General features: G+C 40.4%; 1 protein-coding gene across 1 annotated transcript in view; it reads left to right on the top strand.

Moving 5' to 3' along the window:
* Window positions 1-18,260, top strand: part of Cbl (E3 ubiquitin-protein ligase CBL) — a 236,893-nt gene that overhangs the window by 206,826 nt on the left and 11,807 nt on the right. Inside the window, exons 3-6 of the mRNA XM_071594293.1 lie at window positions 484-615; window positions 1,662-1,799; window positions 2,744-2,963; window positions 7,158-7,358. Of these exons, the coding sequence (XP_071450394.1) occupies window positions 484-615; window positions 1,662-1,799; window positions 2,744-2,963; window positions 7,158-7,358 (691 nt within the window). The remainder of the gene's footprint in view (window positions 1-483; window positions 616-1,661; window positions 1,800-2,743; window positions 2,964-7,157; window positions 7,359-18,260) is intronic.

Here is an 18,260-nt window from a genome sequence, read left to right as displayed (position 1 = left end):
CCATCAGGTTTTAAGATAGTTATTTAACCATCTTGTGTCCATACGTTCTTTGGCCCGGCGAGATCCTGGTCGGCAAGTAGCAGACGCTTCCTGGTAGCTGTGAGTGACTCTGTAGAGCTGAAAGGAGACTAATTTGCAAAATAAATTCATTATTTTCCAAAATTTTTGTGTTTTCTCTGCTGGGTCAGGTACTTTAGGGATTACCCTTGCATATATACTACATACCCTCACCCACTTACGTGTGTGTGTGTATTTATATATATTGGATTTGGAATATTTTCAGTGTTAATTGATAGTAAATTTTCCTCAAGCCAATATAGCCATCAAAACACAAACTAAAAATTGCCTTCACATTCCAAGGTCTTATTAAATTGAATTTGAAGTAAATGTAGATTTTCCTTAACCATAATATATGTTCGTAGACAATTGGAATTTGGCTATGCAGATAAGCATATGAATGTCACTAATTATAATCATTTTCAGACTCTTTCAACCATGGACCACCCTACTGCGAAATTGGCAAATCTTGGCTGTTACGCATCCAGGCTATGTAGCATTTTTGACGTATGATGAAGTTAAAGCTAGATTGCAGAAATACATTAATAAGCCGGGCAGGTAAGTTGAAATTTTTCCTACCTCTAGCATACAGTCCATGTATAAATTTATATTCTAGTCTTTTCTAAACTTTTTATATTTTGATTAACAACATTTATGTTTGTATTTGTCCCTGTGCAATCAAATTATGAGCCCAATACCTCCCCTTATCATAGGATACCAGTGGGACATCATATCATCTGACAGAGTCTAAATCTCATGTTGAGTATTTTAATTATCATTGGTAGTGTACTGTTTGAGGTAGGTTTTGGATTAGACTGAACATAATTGCAAAATCCAGTTCCATCCAAAAAGACAACCTTGCTACAATAAGCTCAATTCCAGAAACTTCCTTCCTCCCTTCATTCTGTCCAATATCCCTATCCTTTTCCTGCCCTTTCCTCACTCGCCAAGCGTTCAACCCCTCTATCGCAGTCTTTAATGGCCCATTGACAATCAATAAACTTTTTTTTGTGCGCAAAAAATTCGCACACAAGTAACAATATGTGAGCGGGGACGTTATCATGGGGAAAAAGTCAACTTTTGTTCTTCCACAAATCCGGGCGTTTGTGGCGGATTGCTTTGTGCAAATTGGGCACAACCTGCGGGTAATATTCCGTATTTACCGTTCTGCCATGTGGCAAGAACGCATGATGCACCACGCCCCTGCAGTCTGTGGTCTCTCCGATGTTACTTTGAAAACCAGGCCATATGACCTCACAATATCCATCACTTGCGAGGCATTTATTTCCAATCATCAGACTGGGCAGGAATACTGAACTCCAATTAATTAAAGCAGGCATTCAGGATATTAGTTTTGACTCACAGTCACTCAATTATTATTGTTAGTGTTAGCTCCCTCTGTCCCGTTGCTATTACCATTCAAGTAAATAGGGAGGCTGAAATTGAAATCCCGGAAAGCCCTCTTTAACCAACGACTTTCTGTATCATTATTTTCCATTTTTTACTTGATTTGATTGCTAACGGTGTTTGAACTGTATTATTTCTGAACTCAGCTTTGGTGGTGGCAGCTGCACTGACTTTTTTATCTTTCCTCCTCCCCGCAGCTACGTGTTCCGCCTGAGTTGTACGAGACTGGGTCAGTGGGCTATTGGCTATGTGACGGCCGACGGAGACATCCTCCAGACAATCCCTCAGAACAAGTCTCTCTGTCAAGCCCTCCTTGATGGCTATCGGGAAGGATTGTGAGTACCAGCTAATTGGACTTGAAATTCATGTCCCCCAAAGATGGGTGTTTGGGGAGGGCAGCACTTTTTGTCATGCAATGAAATATGGATTTTAGTACTGTCAAGTTCTTGATTGGCACTCATCAGCTAGAGAATCTGAAAAAGTATGCATGAATCCACTTAACCACCCCAATTCGAAGCAGTAATTGGATTGTTTCAATTCATTTTCATCTTTCTTCAAGATGATTTAAGTAGGAGAGCTTGCATCACACCATCACAAAAACATTATCAAAATCACTTGCGCCATCATTAATTTTAAATGTGCAGAATATCCACTGGCAATTATGTCCATATATTTGGAATTCTCTATAAATAAAGTTTTAAAATAAAATTATTTTTTGGATCGTCTTACAAAAATGTCACAAATTCCAGAATGGCGTGAGAAGTTGTAGGAAATGAATGCAGTGCGGAGGGGCGATTCCAGGGCTTCTGATTCTCAGCCCCATTTCAACTCTATGACTGAAAGAAAAGTCATAACTGAATGCATGCCATATGTTCCCCTAGAAGAGAAGATAATTGCTCATAGCTCTTCACTCAAAGAACTGTGCTGCATTGAATTCTGGGTGTGCAAGTGTAAAATAGCTGAATTAAAATGCTCCTTAGCATTTGTGTGGAAACCTAGTAGTCGCTCCGTTTTGGGCCAATCGGTGGTCAGTGGGGGCTGCCCCTGCATATCCCCAAGACATCACAAAAATGATATCATGATAAGACTTAGTCATAAATATGAATTTCCATGCATACAATCTAAATACTAGTAATTATAAACTGTTTCACAATTCTGACCCCTCTTTCTCACACATTTTACCGTAATCATCAACTTGAAGCCCGATTCTTAAGGTGACCTATAACTTTCAATGACCTTTCTGTGCGTGGGCATGACTGATGTGTGCTTGGCATTGCAGCTACCTCTTCCCCGATGGGCGAAACATTAATCCCGACCTGTCGTCAGCAGTGCAGGCCACTCCCGAGGACCACATAAGAGTGACACAGGAGCAATATGAACTCTATTGCGAGATGGGGTCGACCTTCCAGCTGTGCAAGATATGTGCAGAGAACGACAAGGATGTGAGGATAGAGCCTTGTGGTCACCTCCTCTGCACGCCCTGTCTGACGTCCTGGCAGGTTGGTGCAGCCCCCCATCCAGAATCGGTTTGTCACTACTTGAGTGCTGAAGAGCAAGCACCACATATACGGCATGCCTCCTCCTCCTTCAACCTTGGGGAGGGTGCGTCGACCCCTCGCCTTCTTGTACAGCTCCTCTCATTATCAAAATTGGCAGTTAATGCCAACATTTTATTTCCAGAATTTTGAGAATAATACTTTACTTCTGACCCATTCCTCAGTGAGTTCCTATTAAATCATCATCGCTTACAGGCATCATGTTGCCATACTAGAGTGAGTATGTGTCATTACTCCACAACAATCAACCTAAATGGCAGTTTGTCGGATGAGGGTAGAGCTCAGCTCATGCTAAGCCCAACGAGTGCAGTCAAGAGCTTGTGGGAAATGAAATTCACACATTTCCTCTTTGAGAAAGCAAATTTTGGGCTAGAATAGATAATGTTAACAGGTATTATTGAGTACAAAAATTTACAGCCACAGAAAACATAAAAATTATGATCAATGTATTCTACTGGTTAATGTAGGTATTGAATGGACACAGCCTATAAATTGTATAGAAATAAATTTGATTCCACCTCTTTTTTGGAAGAATGATAACAAGATCTTTATTCAAAGTGCCATTGCCACTTAGACATTATTCCATTTTTTGGCCAATTTGTGGATACCATACCAGTGAAAATCCTTTCCTTTAGTTGGGAACCATTCATCTAGCCATTTTTTCACATCTTCATGTGAACCAAAGCGCTGCTCAGCAGGTGCCTGTCCCATCGATGCAAACAAGTGGTGATGGGAAGGAGCATGATGAGTGAGCCGTGGTAGAGCCTCTCAGCCGAGTGCTTCCTGAGCGTTGCGAACTGGCTTTGCTGTGTGCAATCGAGCATTGCCGTGGAAAAAATGACCTTGTGTTGCCACTTTTGGTATTCTCATCTTTTTTCAAGCAGCCAACTGTTCAAATTAAACAATTGTCATTGGTAACATCAGTATTAACAATAAATCCTTTTTCAACCCATGTAATGTTACAATGCAAAAACGGCTTCCATTTGGTTTGCGAAATGGTGTGAGGCAGAGGCAACGTTTTTGAGAGGCAGATGCAGAGGTGCGCCTCTTGACCTGCCTGTCATTCAACTCCTGTCGTACCCATCTGCTGGTCTTCTGAATCTTTCCTATCTCTCGTAGGTGATTGAAAACAGCCTGTTGACCACTGCTCAATTGCTGTGTGAGTTTTGTGTTTGTGAATCGTCTTCCTCCAACAATGCTTGCAGTTCCACATCTTCGTACATTTTTGGTGGTTTTCTGTGTTCCTGCAAACTCCATTGATGCATCATGTGTTGTCTGAAATCCACATTTCATACTTGTACACCTGGTAGTTCAGTTTCTAATGGGCTTTCATCGGTTGCTTCTTGTAGTCTCTAGGGTGAGGGAGGTTTAAATGCCTTTCCAACGAAAACCAAGTCTTCAATTGTTGCCGGCTCAACTTTGTGGAAATTCATTTTAATTAAATGAAGAATATAATGTATCTTTCCACTGTCTTTACTGTGGAAAGATACATTGTACTCTTCATTTAATTAAAACCAAGTCTTGTCATTTCCTTGAATCCTCTCCAAAGTGGTTAATCATGCCATTCAGGATATCGATGGCTCGAGGATCAGCTGCTTGATTTCAATGCCACTTGCTGGACCAGCTCTTTTAATTCCCTCTATTTGCTCCAGAATTACTTGAACGTCTCAGTTGCTCCTTTTTACTTGATGCTTTCTTCATTCTCTGATGAGCTTCACTTTTCCTGCTCTCTCCTTCACTTCCCTAGCCCTTCACTCAGCTTCATCAACTTTCAAGGCTGTGGTCGCACCCACTGAATCAACTCTACTCACAATATGTACTTCACCTTCACAGCCCCCTTTCTAGCAAGCAGCTCGGAAGAGCCACAACTTTTTCCAGGCTGATTGTATTGTTCTCACATAACCTCCTCTCATGCTGACTAATAGGACAAGCGATGAAGAATATTAAAATGACTCCTCTCCCATTCTTCATTGGTTTTTTCTGTACCAATGGCAGCTTTGAAGCCTCTTCGGTAAAGAGCTTCCGGATAAAGCTTTTTAAAGTTGGCGATAACATATTGATAGATTGGATATAGGAATAATTTGGTTTTACTAAGAGGTTAGAACTAAATTTGAGTGATGTTAGTCTCTTCATCCAGCTCTCCTGCCAATTGTTAAGGATGTGTGGAGCACTGCCCCCTATATGAAGAACTTTTTCTGGTAAATCCCTTTTTTATTGAAAATGTTTTATAGTGAGAGCAGAGACCTCAATCATCCATTCGGAGAAAACTGCCTGGTCCCCCATACCTGGCTATTAGCTCTTCTTATAGCACCAATTTTGTGCCTTTTGACACACTGGTATTTGAAGACTTCAGTATTTTGAGTATAATAAACCAACAAAAGTTTTATTTCCGCATTACCTCTAGAATTAGCTCAAAATAAAGCAAAGTTACTGTCATGTCCAAAGGGTGTATGCTTGAGTGAAATGTAAAGTAGGTGTATAATGGGATATAATAAAATAGCCTTTTTTTCCTTCATTGAAGGGTTTTTGAGACAGTTTTTTAATTATTGTTTTAACACCATTTGGCTTAAAAAGATACCCTATTTCAGCCTCTTAGGTTGAGTATCCAACTCTTGAGCTTTCAGATGTTAAAGCAGTTAGTTCAGTTGGCTCTCATCGAAAGATAGCGCACTATTAGAACTTACATTTGTAAGTTTTGGTGTGAAATTTCAAAGCCCTCTTCTTATTTTGTTTGGAGCTATTATTAATTTTGTAAATACACTTTTTCTTGGAAACGTCTTGGTGCCAGGTGTAAGTCAAAGGGTTTGTTCTCTTAGTGCCAAATATTGATTGCAGCGTAAAACTCACTTGGGTCCCATTTCAACATCAATATGTAAGTGATCCTCGAACATTCAATCAGAATTCATTGGATTGGATATTGGATGATTTTCTTCTTCCAAGGCTGAATTCTGTTAACAATTGATAATCATCTCAAGTTTTCTTGCACTTGGTCTTTTTCTGTATGATTATGTATATTTTTATGGAATTTTTGACAGTTTTTATTCTAAAAAGTAGTATACAACATCAATTCAAATTCATGCATAGGTTCAAAAATTTTGCATTTTATTATAAACCTTCTACTTCAAATAAAGTTATTTATATTTACAAAGTAAATTGGTTATTTTCTAAATAAGTTAAATAAACTGAAATTTTCAATGACAAATGGGTATGTCACCAAGTGTGGCGGTTAGGAGAGAGAGATGAAGGGGAGGGAGAGCAGATGAAGAAGGGACTGAAAGTATGTGAAATCTATGGTTTATCAATACGTTCAATTTGCAATTAAATAATTCACTTGTAGTATGAGCAACATCTTGGGAGGCATTTTCTAAAACACCACCTTAACTTATGGGGAAAATATATATTCAGTTTGGAATTACAGAAAGATGCAGCGAATGATTTGCTTAAAAAGGTGTACATTATGTTGAGCAAGTATGAAAAAACAAAACTGCAAGTGCATGAATCTGACCTTGGATACGTACAACTATTATAAAACGCTATTATTGAAGTGGTCCACAAAATATTTGTGTGCACTCATCGATGCCATTGTGAGTGCGTGCGTGAGCGCCTTTGAGCAGATTTTACGAAATAGTTCCTCACGTCAAGTGATCTGTGATGCACTGCTGCTCGAGAGGGGGGGGGGTTATGTCACGAGAGTAGGTTCGTGTCTAAAAAGTGTAATGTGGAAGAAGTTCACTTGTTCAGTGGTTAACATGTCAAGGCACAACTGTGTGTGAATTTCATGGATGACTATCTTATCTCGTAAGGAATCTCTATCCTTTATTCAATGTAACTAGTTGGATAATTTTGGTTGATTCCGACGGCTGTACGCAAATGTATTCCAGTGCTCTGGTAAATTTGCATGATCACTTAGGATGCAAATGATAGGAATTCCTTTCCCTACCAAACCGAACAAAATTTTAAAGTGTCTGCCAAACCTGCCATGGGTTCATTGAAGGTAACTATTTTGATTACCCGCCATAAAAAACTGGGAAAGTTCTTCCGATCTCCAAAGGTGTGTTATTTGAGGGGAGTGCAGGACCACTCTGAAGTCGCTCTAACCGATGCATCTCTTGCTCTTTGTCTCTCCACGGCATGCAGGATTCGGAGGGCCAGGGCTGCCCCTTCTGCCGAGCTGAGATCAAGGGCACGGAGCAGATAGTGGTGGACCCATTTGACCCGAAGAGGCAGCACCTGAGGACGTCCGGTGGCAGTGGGGGTGCCTCATCATCCAGCGGCAGTTGTGGGGGGGGCGGCGTATTGGGTCCCGATGACCTCCTCCTGCTCGAGGATGACGAGGAGGTAGCCACGGCCACCGCAGCGATGATGATGGTGGTCAATGCGAATGGCTCGCCCCACCACCCGTTTGCGGCCCCCCTGCCCCCTCCTCCCCCTGCCCAACCCCCCTCCTCCTCGGACTGACTCTAGCTGGCCCCCTTCCCCCAATCGCAATGGCGCCACGGGAACGGTGAGGCGCAGTATCAGTTCTGCTGAGGGTCATTGCTACTCGAAAGAGAACCTCTAGCAGCTCTTTAAAAATTATAAATCTTTTTTTTGTTAGTTTTGGGGAAAATACTTTGTGCGACACTTGAAATAGAAATATGTTTATGTATATGCTGAGTGTTTTATCTCTCACCTAAACTATATTAATGTTGAAATATTTTCTCGGGCATTATTTCATATCCTTACATTTCTTAGATGAAACTACCATTTTCACTCCATGAGCATTACCAATCAAATCATTCTTATTTGGTCTTGAGGTACGTAATGTACTTTCACTCTGGTATTGTTGGGGTTTAAATTTCTTGATGCATCCATAGCTCTTGACATTTCTTTCGATCAATTTCCCTCTCGATCAAAATCAAAGTTTCTCATATTCTCAGAGAGCGCACTGGCACTGTATATACAACCTCCTGCCAAAGAATTGTTATGGACTTAAGCACTATCTACCTCTCATTTGCTCAAGGGAGGGGCGTCCATCTCTCAGTCTCCTGCCTGAAAGGGAATCAATAATGTGCCAGCTCTTTGCTAGGTCTCGAGTCCCATCCTCCCTGCTTACTCAAATAAGCCTCGTGGCTCACCATTGCCGAGTGCTTTGCTCCCGCCCCAGCTCTCTGTCCCCCGCCCTGCCCTCCTTTCCATCGTCGCGATCGGGAGACGTCCTCCCCTCATTCACGCAAAGATCCTCTCCACGCCCGCCGTGCCATGGCCACCTCATGGATGAGTGAGCTCAGCCTACGATGCCTCACGTGATTGGTGCAATCAATATGAGAAATATCACATCCGTAGGCGATGGGAAAGAAATTTGCCGTCAATCAATCAATCAATCGTCAAATCTGCACATCAAATCTCCTGAGGTGTCTGGCGTGTCAGAGGAATGGAAATGGTGTTTGACTCTTGATGTTAGCTGTAGGATATTTCATTTATGTCAGCTTTCCTCCTGATTTTCAGATGTGACCCTCAACCCTCCCACCTCCTTTTCTTCTCCAACGGCAAAACCAGTCGTCTTGACAGTGCTGTTGCCTCAAATTCCCAAACTGTCAGCATGGCATGGTATTTGCAAATGCAAGCAATGATTTATGATGCATTCATGAAGTTCATTCATTTCATTTAGATGGCCCCTCCTCTTCCATTTCCCATTAGGTTTGGTTGCCTTTTTTATTCTGTCTCGTTATCCTTCCTCAGATTTTTCCCTCACTAACTGTCGAAAAAATATCGTCCAGTAGTCTGGAGTGGACAACCATCCGGAGGACTTTTTGTGTAGTTGAAAAGAGTTGCTTTCATTATTGGTATCGTTATTATCATTTGCCAATTCTGTGTGTTTGCTGTATGCATATGTTTGTGTGTGTTTGTTTTGTGTGCACAAATTGCGTGAAATGGGATGAGAATCCAGGGATGCGCACTTTGACCCCCGCTCCCTCCATCTTCACGAGGCCACGCCTCCAGTGTGTGCAGTCTCCACTATTTTATTATTTGATGCACGGCTTAAGTTTGTAATTACTTGTTTTTTTGTTTGTACATAGCCTCATACCGAGTGTCATGCAGTGTGATTGTGGCTGTTTATTTCAGCATGGGCCTAGTGTTTGTTATATATCTATACATATATATATATATATTTTGTACTCATTTGATCTATGGACTTCCAGTGTGTCTCAACTCTCACTTTGGTTTTTTTTTTTTAACCTTTCCGGAGTGAGTGGTTTAAAAGAGCTCGTGTCAATCAACTTCCATGTGTATTGTTCACTGTTTTTACTGGCTGAGGATTTGAAGTATGATTGAAGATGTGATTTTTGTAAAATATTTTAATAGAAGCATCTTATTGAAGGTTGTAATATATTTTCCCATGCAATGCAAGAGAGACTGCTCTATTTCAAATAATACCTGTGTGCATAAAATTTTGATATTTCCATTTTTGTATTGAAGATAAGTTTTTACTGAATTTCACCATTTTTCCTGTAATTCAAACTTTTTATGTGCAACACCAGCTTCTGGAAACAGTAATTCCTCAGAATCTCCTTGGAGTTGAATGCACGTGTGTTCATAAAATGAATATCTGAAGCCTGGGTGATAAAGATTTTACGAACCACTATTTATACTTTCATATTCATGAAGAGGTTTAATCCCATTTCTCTGATCGTATTCCTTGGGTGAAGACATTGAAGTGCGAGGAAATAATTATACTTTCAACCATTTGCGTTGGGTCCTTGATTTATATTATTCCAACTGACATCAATCCCATAGTGCTGAAACCAACTGGTAATGTTGAGTTTTTGTCATGATCAATCTTGCCCATGTATTTTAAAAATTTTCTAACCCTTAAAACCCTATCACATTTGCCCAATTAACCATTTTGGTAATGTAGAAATGTAATCTACTTGTGTGCTACTAATTCGACTGGGCATCATTCAAACGCCATCGTGAAAATCTCAGGGGAAATCTTATTGCCAATGGCTTATTGCCAGGGGAAAATATATTGCCAATGTACATTGGTAGTCCTGTGTTGGTCTCCAGCGAAAGGGCGGCACGCTGCAGCTGAAACAGTTTCCAGTGTACTCGGTCTCTGTTGGTCATTGTGTGAAGAAATGTCGTGGTATGATGCTGCCTTAGCACCACCATGGTTGTCCTCGATTCTCTTCACCAATTCCCTAGGATGATAATGGACTGCATTATGCATATGCCAAAGAGGATTCACCTTGTAGGTTAGTGTACACCCTGAGATCAACTAATAGAAAAACTGAGGAAAATATGTAGTGTGAACAGCAAATGGGGCAGAAGGAAATATCGAGCCAAAATTCACATAATGAAATCTATTACATAATCAAATCTGGTGCGCATGTTGATTAGCAGATGTTCGGATGATGAGCTTAGCACCTATGGCATGCATAATTAATTATAAGATTGAAAACTCAAATGAATACTGCTGGTGGACGAGGTACGTCCGGGAGCCTAAAAGTGCTGTTCTACTTTCAAGGGGAAGTATACAATTGGGAAAAAATCATTAAATTACCATTTCATTGTACACATTGTTCTCTAATTTTAATTGTTCTCACTTTAAAACATGAGGCACTTGTCATACCATGGCATTAATTTACAAATCCCCTGTTCCTAGAATTAGACCATCTGTGGCTTAAAACCATTTGTAAACCTTCACCTTTCTCTTACCATCAGTCCTGAAATTCTGTCGGCCAATCAGTTTGTCGAGGGACGAGAGCACATGGAAACCATTCTTGGCGGTGGGTCTGAACTGTTCAGGTTACGACTGATTAGTGCAGGGAGACATGAATCAAGTGGTGGCCTGTGGGCCTCGCATGCACTCAGTTTGATATCACGCATCAACAATATTTCTGAACTCAGTTGGCCGTGTCTTCTGTGGCACGCTGTAACTTTTCAGGGTTCGACACCGCATTGATTTTTGTGCCCTGTGGCATGAATCCCACCGACTCAATTCTTAGACCACCAGAAAATGGTAGCCATGAAATTAGGCCGTAAATTTTATGTGGTCAATCATTTATGGCATTCCAAAATCTGAATTCGGATAATATTTAATGACTGTCAGGGCAATAAATGGATTTAAACATGATGGGCGATGCTAAATGATGAGCATGAATGCCAGAAATTGAAAGGGATGCACCACTTGATTGTTGGCCGTGGGTGGGGTGGAGGAAGTGGGTTTGTGCAGCCGTGGCAATGCTAGGTGCACGGGAGATGTGGGTATGTGGTGGTCTGATGCACCTCGAGTGTACTTTCCAACTTGAGCCGAGGGCATGTGTTGGGATCATTCTCTGTGCTATGACATGGTTGTCATTATTTATGCTGAAACGAAGTTGTGCATTGGAAAAGCACCCTCTGTGCTTCTGAGAGAGTGTGTATGTGTTTATTGAAATGGTCATGTGTTTGCCTGGTTGTGGCGCCCCCGCCTCCATCGCTCCCCCTTTGAGGTCATTTGGGCATAAATCAAGGACTTCCCGATATGTTCAGTCAATCAATTCAACTTCAAGTGAAGCATTGAAGAGAATGGGCATGTGATTCAAATTTTGAAATTGCATTCAACTTTCAATAGAGTCGAGTGCTGCTGCATGCATCCATTTTACAATTTGGAATGGTAGAGTTTTGCCAGTGCTGTGTGGAAATTTCGGAAATGAAATAGAGAATATCTGTTGAACAAAGGTCACTCATCTCACGTTTAGGCCAAGGTAAATACATCTGCAGTGGATTGTGCATGTGTGTAAATCATTTAGAAAATATTGGTGTTATCTGAATATCTGTTTGTCAAAATATTACTTTAGTATGCTGGATGTGTTCCAAAAACTCTCATTTAGCATTCTTATCACAGAGATTTTGTCTGCACGATACAAAATATTTTATTGAAAAGAAATTATTTTTTAGTTCCTATTGATGACACTTCCTTAATTCCCACAGAAAAGTTGAATGGAATAAGTTTTTGTTTAAGAAAGTATTTGCATGGCCTATGTTTGTAAAAGGTTTGTGTGAACATTTAATATTTTAGTGTTCATTATGATTACCAAATGATGAATATATCACTTTACGTATATCTCATGAAATTTACATATTGCCATCTACCAAAACCTGCTTTTAAAGGCTCTTTTAGATTAGTATTTTCTTCGAGTTTTGGATCAGTCTAGGGCAATGTTAAGTGGTGAAGTTGCGCGGTATGCTCTCCCATTGTAATCCACTCTTGGAATTTTTATCACATCTCATGCTTAAACTTTGTTTGACTTGGTTGGTTGCCCTGATTTTTTTATGTAAGCATTTGTCTCAAGATTGTGTACTTAAACTCATGCTATATTCTCTGACCATTAGTCAAGCCAGCAAATTGTTTTACCTGATGTCTGAGTGAAAGATACACAAGAAACTCGGTTCATGTGTCAAGTGAAAGTGCACCTCCGAGCACGAGGGGAAGTAATGCCATTTGCTCTTTTTTTATTTCCACTTTTAAAATCCGTACAAGTCGACTTTACATTTTTGATACAACTAAACTTAAACGTTGTAACCAAGAAAACAGATTCTTGAAACTTCTAAGGAATGGTATTTTATTTATTGGAGATGAGTAGTCACTCACTATGTCTGTTGTTTATTTAGTACATGTATCAGTTGTCCAGGGAAACTTTATTGTTCCCATTTGAGTGTATTTATTTGAATGAAAACCCTCTAAATACTATCTTTGTTTTATTTTTAAACATCAAGACATTTTGGTAGTAATTGCATGATTATTAGCTTTTTAAACATTTCATCAATGCTTCGATGAACATAAGCTTTTATGAATGCAAACATTTCAGCTTCAGGATGAATCTTCCTTGCTTACTCAAATGGTGTCCATTGACAAAGTGGGCATGGCAGAATGTAGAAAACAATAAAATATCCCAAAATAGCTGAAGAGTCAGTCATGTACCTAGTGTCACAGGATGTATGTGATGACATTGTTCATTAATACATTGAAGTATAAGCTGGTGGTGATGACAGTTTAAATCGCTCTTTCTTTCTTGCGAGTTGGATGGTGCTGCCTCTAATGCTCTTTACTCTTGCCATAATGACTTATTCAAGGACTGGGATAGAAAAGGAAAGTGTCAAAGTAAGATAAAAAATGATAGCAGGTTTTTCATGATAGAAATTTGTATGTTGATCACTTGAAATAGCCAGGACAAGTCAGTGAAATCCAAAATTTTCCTAAAGTGATTGTTGAACAATAAGCATGATTGGCATTGAATTCATTCTTCTTTCGGGAATTTCCATTGCGTAGGTGAGTTGATGGACAACTGCTTCGCCTCCAGGACTGGGGGCGAAACAGTTGTCCATCAACTCAACTACGTGACGGAAATTCCCGAAAGAAGAATGAATTCATCAGATAGATGTTGCGGAAGCCTTAGGATTCATGATTGGCATTATATTTAGAGGAAAATGAGGACTGTTTTCCAGTTGCAAATGGGCAAAGACCTCGGGATGCAGGCCCCATGAGAGAGGGTCTTTCAGAGGGATGCTGAGGCCTCTCAATGAGGACAAGGTGGTGTGGTTGGTGCAGCCTCCTACCCCACTCCCCCTCCTCCAACCGCTATCTCCACGACCTTTGGGTGACCCCAAGGCACTGCACAAATACCCTTTCAAGTGATGCTTTAAGAGAGAGTAAAGACAAAGGTTTTTGAGGCACCTCATGTGACCAAATAATAGCCTATGATGGTTCTATCATTTTCCGTGCTGAAATAACCTGCCAGCTTCAATTCTCAGCTCTGAAAAAACTGGGTCTGAGGTCAATGTTTTTTAGTCACTCCATTGATAGCAGCACCACTCAGTGCCATTAGGTTCAAGTAATTTTCTCAGTATCATATATCGGGTAAATATTTGGTGTAGGGTTTACATTCTTAACAAATATGTAAGCTAGAATCGTGTGTATATTTTTTGATTTTTTTTAATCATTTGAGTATATGCATCTGATCAAAGAAGAGCGGTTTCTCAGGGGCAGACTGAAGTGTTTGTGCTGTTGGGCCATCTGAAGGAATTCAAACAGTAATAGATTATGACTGCATTCGACTCCTTTGGGTGATTACAATATAAGTTTTTTAAATTAAATTCATGTATTCTTGGTCATCCTTTGCATGCCCACTTTGCCTTGGCATAAAATATACAGACATTACCTTTTTCCAAAGAAGTTGGTTGCTTTTGGAAGGTTCAGCTTGTATTCTGCTGTGAATTTCTGATGTCAGTCCTCCCATTTACTGCCTCAAATTGCATGGCTAGGCGAAGATGCTCTCTTCATATGTTGTGCAAGTTGCAAGGAATGAATCCACAATAGGTAGTCATACCTAAATTGAAAAAAGTATGGATGGGAAATAATTTTGTTGATTAAGTGGCATTCTTTTATTTTCCATAACTAATTTGAGATTATTTTCCTAATAGCATGAAGTTTTTGGAGATGATAATAGAGATATGTGATTTAAATGACTGTCACTTCTAAAGTCTGCATCCGCTCCTGGGAAGCTGTGTGAATTTATCACACTGTTCCTAAACCTGTGTCTAACCAGGATATTATCTAGCTGATACCTTTCTGAGTCACCTGGCATTTTCCATGTACACTTGCATCTTTTGTGGTGTCTAAACCAAGTGTTGGTGATGATTAACCCCTGTCTCCTACAGAACTCAACTGCTTTCTCCCGGCAGTCATTCCTTGTGCATAAACTGTAGTCCCCGACCTCATCACCATCTCTTCCTTCGCCTACCGTCGCATTCCAATCCCCCATCACTATCAAATATTTCCCTGCAGGAACACACGCGATTATGTCCTCTAACTGATCGTATATCCTATCGACCTCTTCTTCCTTATGGTTGCTCGGTGGCATGTACACCTGTTTAATAACCAAGTTCGTCGGTTCTGCTTTTATCTCTACTAGTAATAATCTATCTGTTACCTGTTCTATGTTGAGTACGCTTCTTCCAACCTCTTCATTTAATACTATGGCAACCCCTCGTTGGCTCTCGTCCCCGCCGTTGTATATTATTCTATGCTGATCACTCCAGTAATCCCTGCTATCCTTCCATCTCACCTCGCATAGACCTAAAATATCTATATTTACCCTTTCCATCTCTCGCTTAACATATTCCAATTTCCCTGTCCTCATCATTGTCCTAACATTCCACGTTTCTATTCTAACTAATTTGGTCTTCTTCTCCTGCGTCTTCTGTCCTGCTGCTGCTGGTTTTCCCTTGCAAGGGTTTCGTGGGATGACGACCGCGGAAGCCTTGCCTCCCCCGCTGCCGGGCACGACACACGGCCGATTGGGCCGAGCCCTGTAGTGCCAGGACTCAAAATATTATATTGTCCATCATTATTTTTCTTGGGAATGATAATTGAGGTGGTTTCCCGTTGCCTTCCTCAATAGTGTTTTTAACGTGACACCATCACTTACTGGCCGCCCCACTGGGGTCAGACGCCTTTCCAGCCGCCTCACTGAGGAACAGACGCTGCGTGGACTACCTTTCGTCTGGCTCCTAACCTTTGACCTATCTGGCATGGGTGACCCTACCAGGAGCAATTATTATTACTCTCGCCAGCACGGCTCTAGGGGTCATCGGAATGCACAAGCCCTTTTACCACGTCAAGGTTGAGGTCCGGGGAGGGAGTACATAATTATATATACGTATATAAACACAGATGTAAATTTTTGAAAAATAGAAACACATGGATAGGACACTCACATATGTTGTTTTTTGATGTTTCAACGCCACGCTCATCATAATCAGAATCTGATGTTGACGGTCATGCCGTCAAAACTATATATGAGAGTTTCCTTTCTTTGTGTTTCTATATATATATATATGTTTTATATTTATATATATATATATGTTTTATATATATATATATATGTTATATATATATATATATATATATATATATATATATATATATATATATATATATATATATATATGTGTGTGTGTGTGTGTGTATATAAACCATAAACACAGTAATCAACCTGAAGGTCGGTTTAGTAGGTGATGGTAGAGATCACCCAGTACTAAGCCCTATATGGAGTGTGAAAATTCACACATCAGGGTAGGGGGGCAAGTTCCTTTCCCTGTGCTGGTTATGGTTTCCCAGGAAGATCTGGTACCCGAAAAATCACTTTAGCTTGGGTGGAGCTGCAGGTGCCCAGAGTGCCTTGCCCGGGAATCGAACCCAGGACCCTCCGATCAGCAGTCCAACGCGCGACCCACATATATATATACCGCACCGCGACCCACATATATATACCGCACACACACACACATATATATACACACACATATGTGTTTGTGTGTGTAATACATATACATATATAATACATATATATGAATGTATAATACATATATACATAATACATATATATGAATATATATATATATATTCATTCACATATGGAAATAGATATACAGGGTCGGTCTGTGTTCAGCAGTGTCCTCACTCTGTCCACATTCGTGTCAGTTCATGCCGTCGACGGCCATCCGGAGCGATGGTCGTCTTCAACAAGCTCCCTACCCTCTTTAAACAACTTGTGCCACTCAAATACTGTGGAACGGCTTAAGGCAGTGTCCCCATAAGCCTGCTTGATCATATCGAGGGTCTCAGTAGCCGTCTTCCCGAGTTCCCGAAAGGGAAAGGGGATAGGATCACGTGTAAATGGCAAACACAGGAGAGGTTGGGAAGGTAGAATAGAGTAGATCACTGGTGTAAAAATATTTCCTTGACCTGGACTTGGGCACTGGATCTTATGACTTGCCTCTGACCACTTGAGCTATCAAGGGAACATAATTAACACTGTGGGGTCGGGGGTTATGCAACCAACTGCCCTGATTCTTTGGCCAAGAGACAGACACATGCACACATTCCACAAAAGTAGAGCATTTGATTATATGCCTGTGTAACTTTGTTGAGGCCTGTAGACCTCAAATTGTGCAGCATTAATGTTCATCTTTATTTGAACAATCATAGAGATAGTAATTGTGTATTTTACAGCATAGAAGAATGTTTGAGGAAAAGATTCCATGCTACTTTTAGTGGAAGTAAATGGTGTAGGGCATTACAAGCTACATATCAGCTTTTAAACTCTTTCTTGTATAGTAAAAAAATGCATTCTTGTTTAAGACACCTGAGGAGAGCACTGTTAATGAGATACTGTTAGAATTTGCCAATAATCAATTTACAACAAGGTATCATTAATAACTGTATACCATAAAGGTTTAATTAGAAATTGTACAAAACCTTACTTGCTGCTTAGGTTTTACATTAAAATTAATCATGCCGATTGTTTGATAATTACTGTCATGGTCACCCTGATAATCAATCTTTATTGTGAGACCTATGTGGTGTACACACATTTTATTCTATTCATTCGTTTTTGCACCCATTAGTTTCTGAACAGGAGTTATTGTGCCACGTTTCTTTTACTAAGATTTCAGCGTGGCCTAAGTAATGTTTTCATTAGTAGTTATTCAAGTTAAAACACATGTTTGGGAAGTTCCTATTTCCAGCAATGGAATAATGTCCTTAACCTTAAGTGAGTGTATGCGTGGCATAGTGACAAAACGTCATAAACTGTTGTGGAATTTGCATGGGTTGGCTGCAGTGCTGATTGCCCTGTTGCATGTGCGCCTGAACCCCCCAGTGTGGAGGTACCTGTGCAAACCAGGTGAGTCAATGCACTTGGCGAGCATGCATGTTCTTGTTAGTGTCCAGTTTGATCTGTTCACCCCTTGCAGCGAGTGCATGCTTTGCCTGTTGGGTGATCCCCTCGCCCCGGAGAGCAAAGTGCAAGGGTTGCAGGGATCCATGGATGAGACAGTATTGAACCCAATTGCAAAGAAACTCTTGTGGCCAGTGGAGGACTGGGAGTCTTCTGGTGGCTCAAGAAACTCCTCTCTACCTTGGCGCAAGGCCTAATTTAGCTCATCAACCTCCTTCCGTTGATCATTTTAAGTTGTGTCTAAAAGATAATTTATGAGTTCAATCCGAACTCCTCTTTATAAGTACTTCAAAAATGAAAATTCGCAAGATTCCAAACTGTCTGCTTAGCAGTTTTCATGCGTAAGTGTACAGACCACTGACAAAGGAGAGACATTGCTAAAATATTTGTCTCACTTTTTCCAATCCATGCAAAAAAGATTATGGTAATTAGTAATCTTTTGTTTTGAAATATCCCATTTGCAGCTTTGTATTGA

Source organism: Hetaerina americana, unplaced genomic scaffold, assembly GCF_022747635.1.
Source record: "Hetaerina americana unplaced genomic scaffold, ioHetAmer1.1.p SCAF_6, whole genome shotgun sequence".
Classification (NCBI taxonomy): Eukaryota; Metazoa; Arthropoda; class Insecta; order Odonata; family Calopterygidae; genus Hetaerina; species Hetaerina americana.
This window is presented reverse-complemented; position numbering and strand designations above follow the sequence as displayed.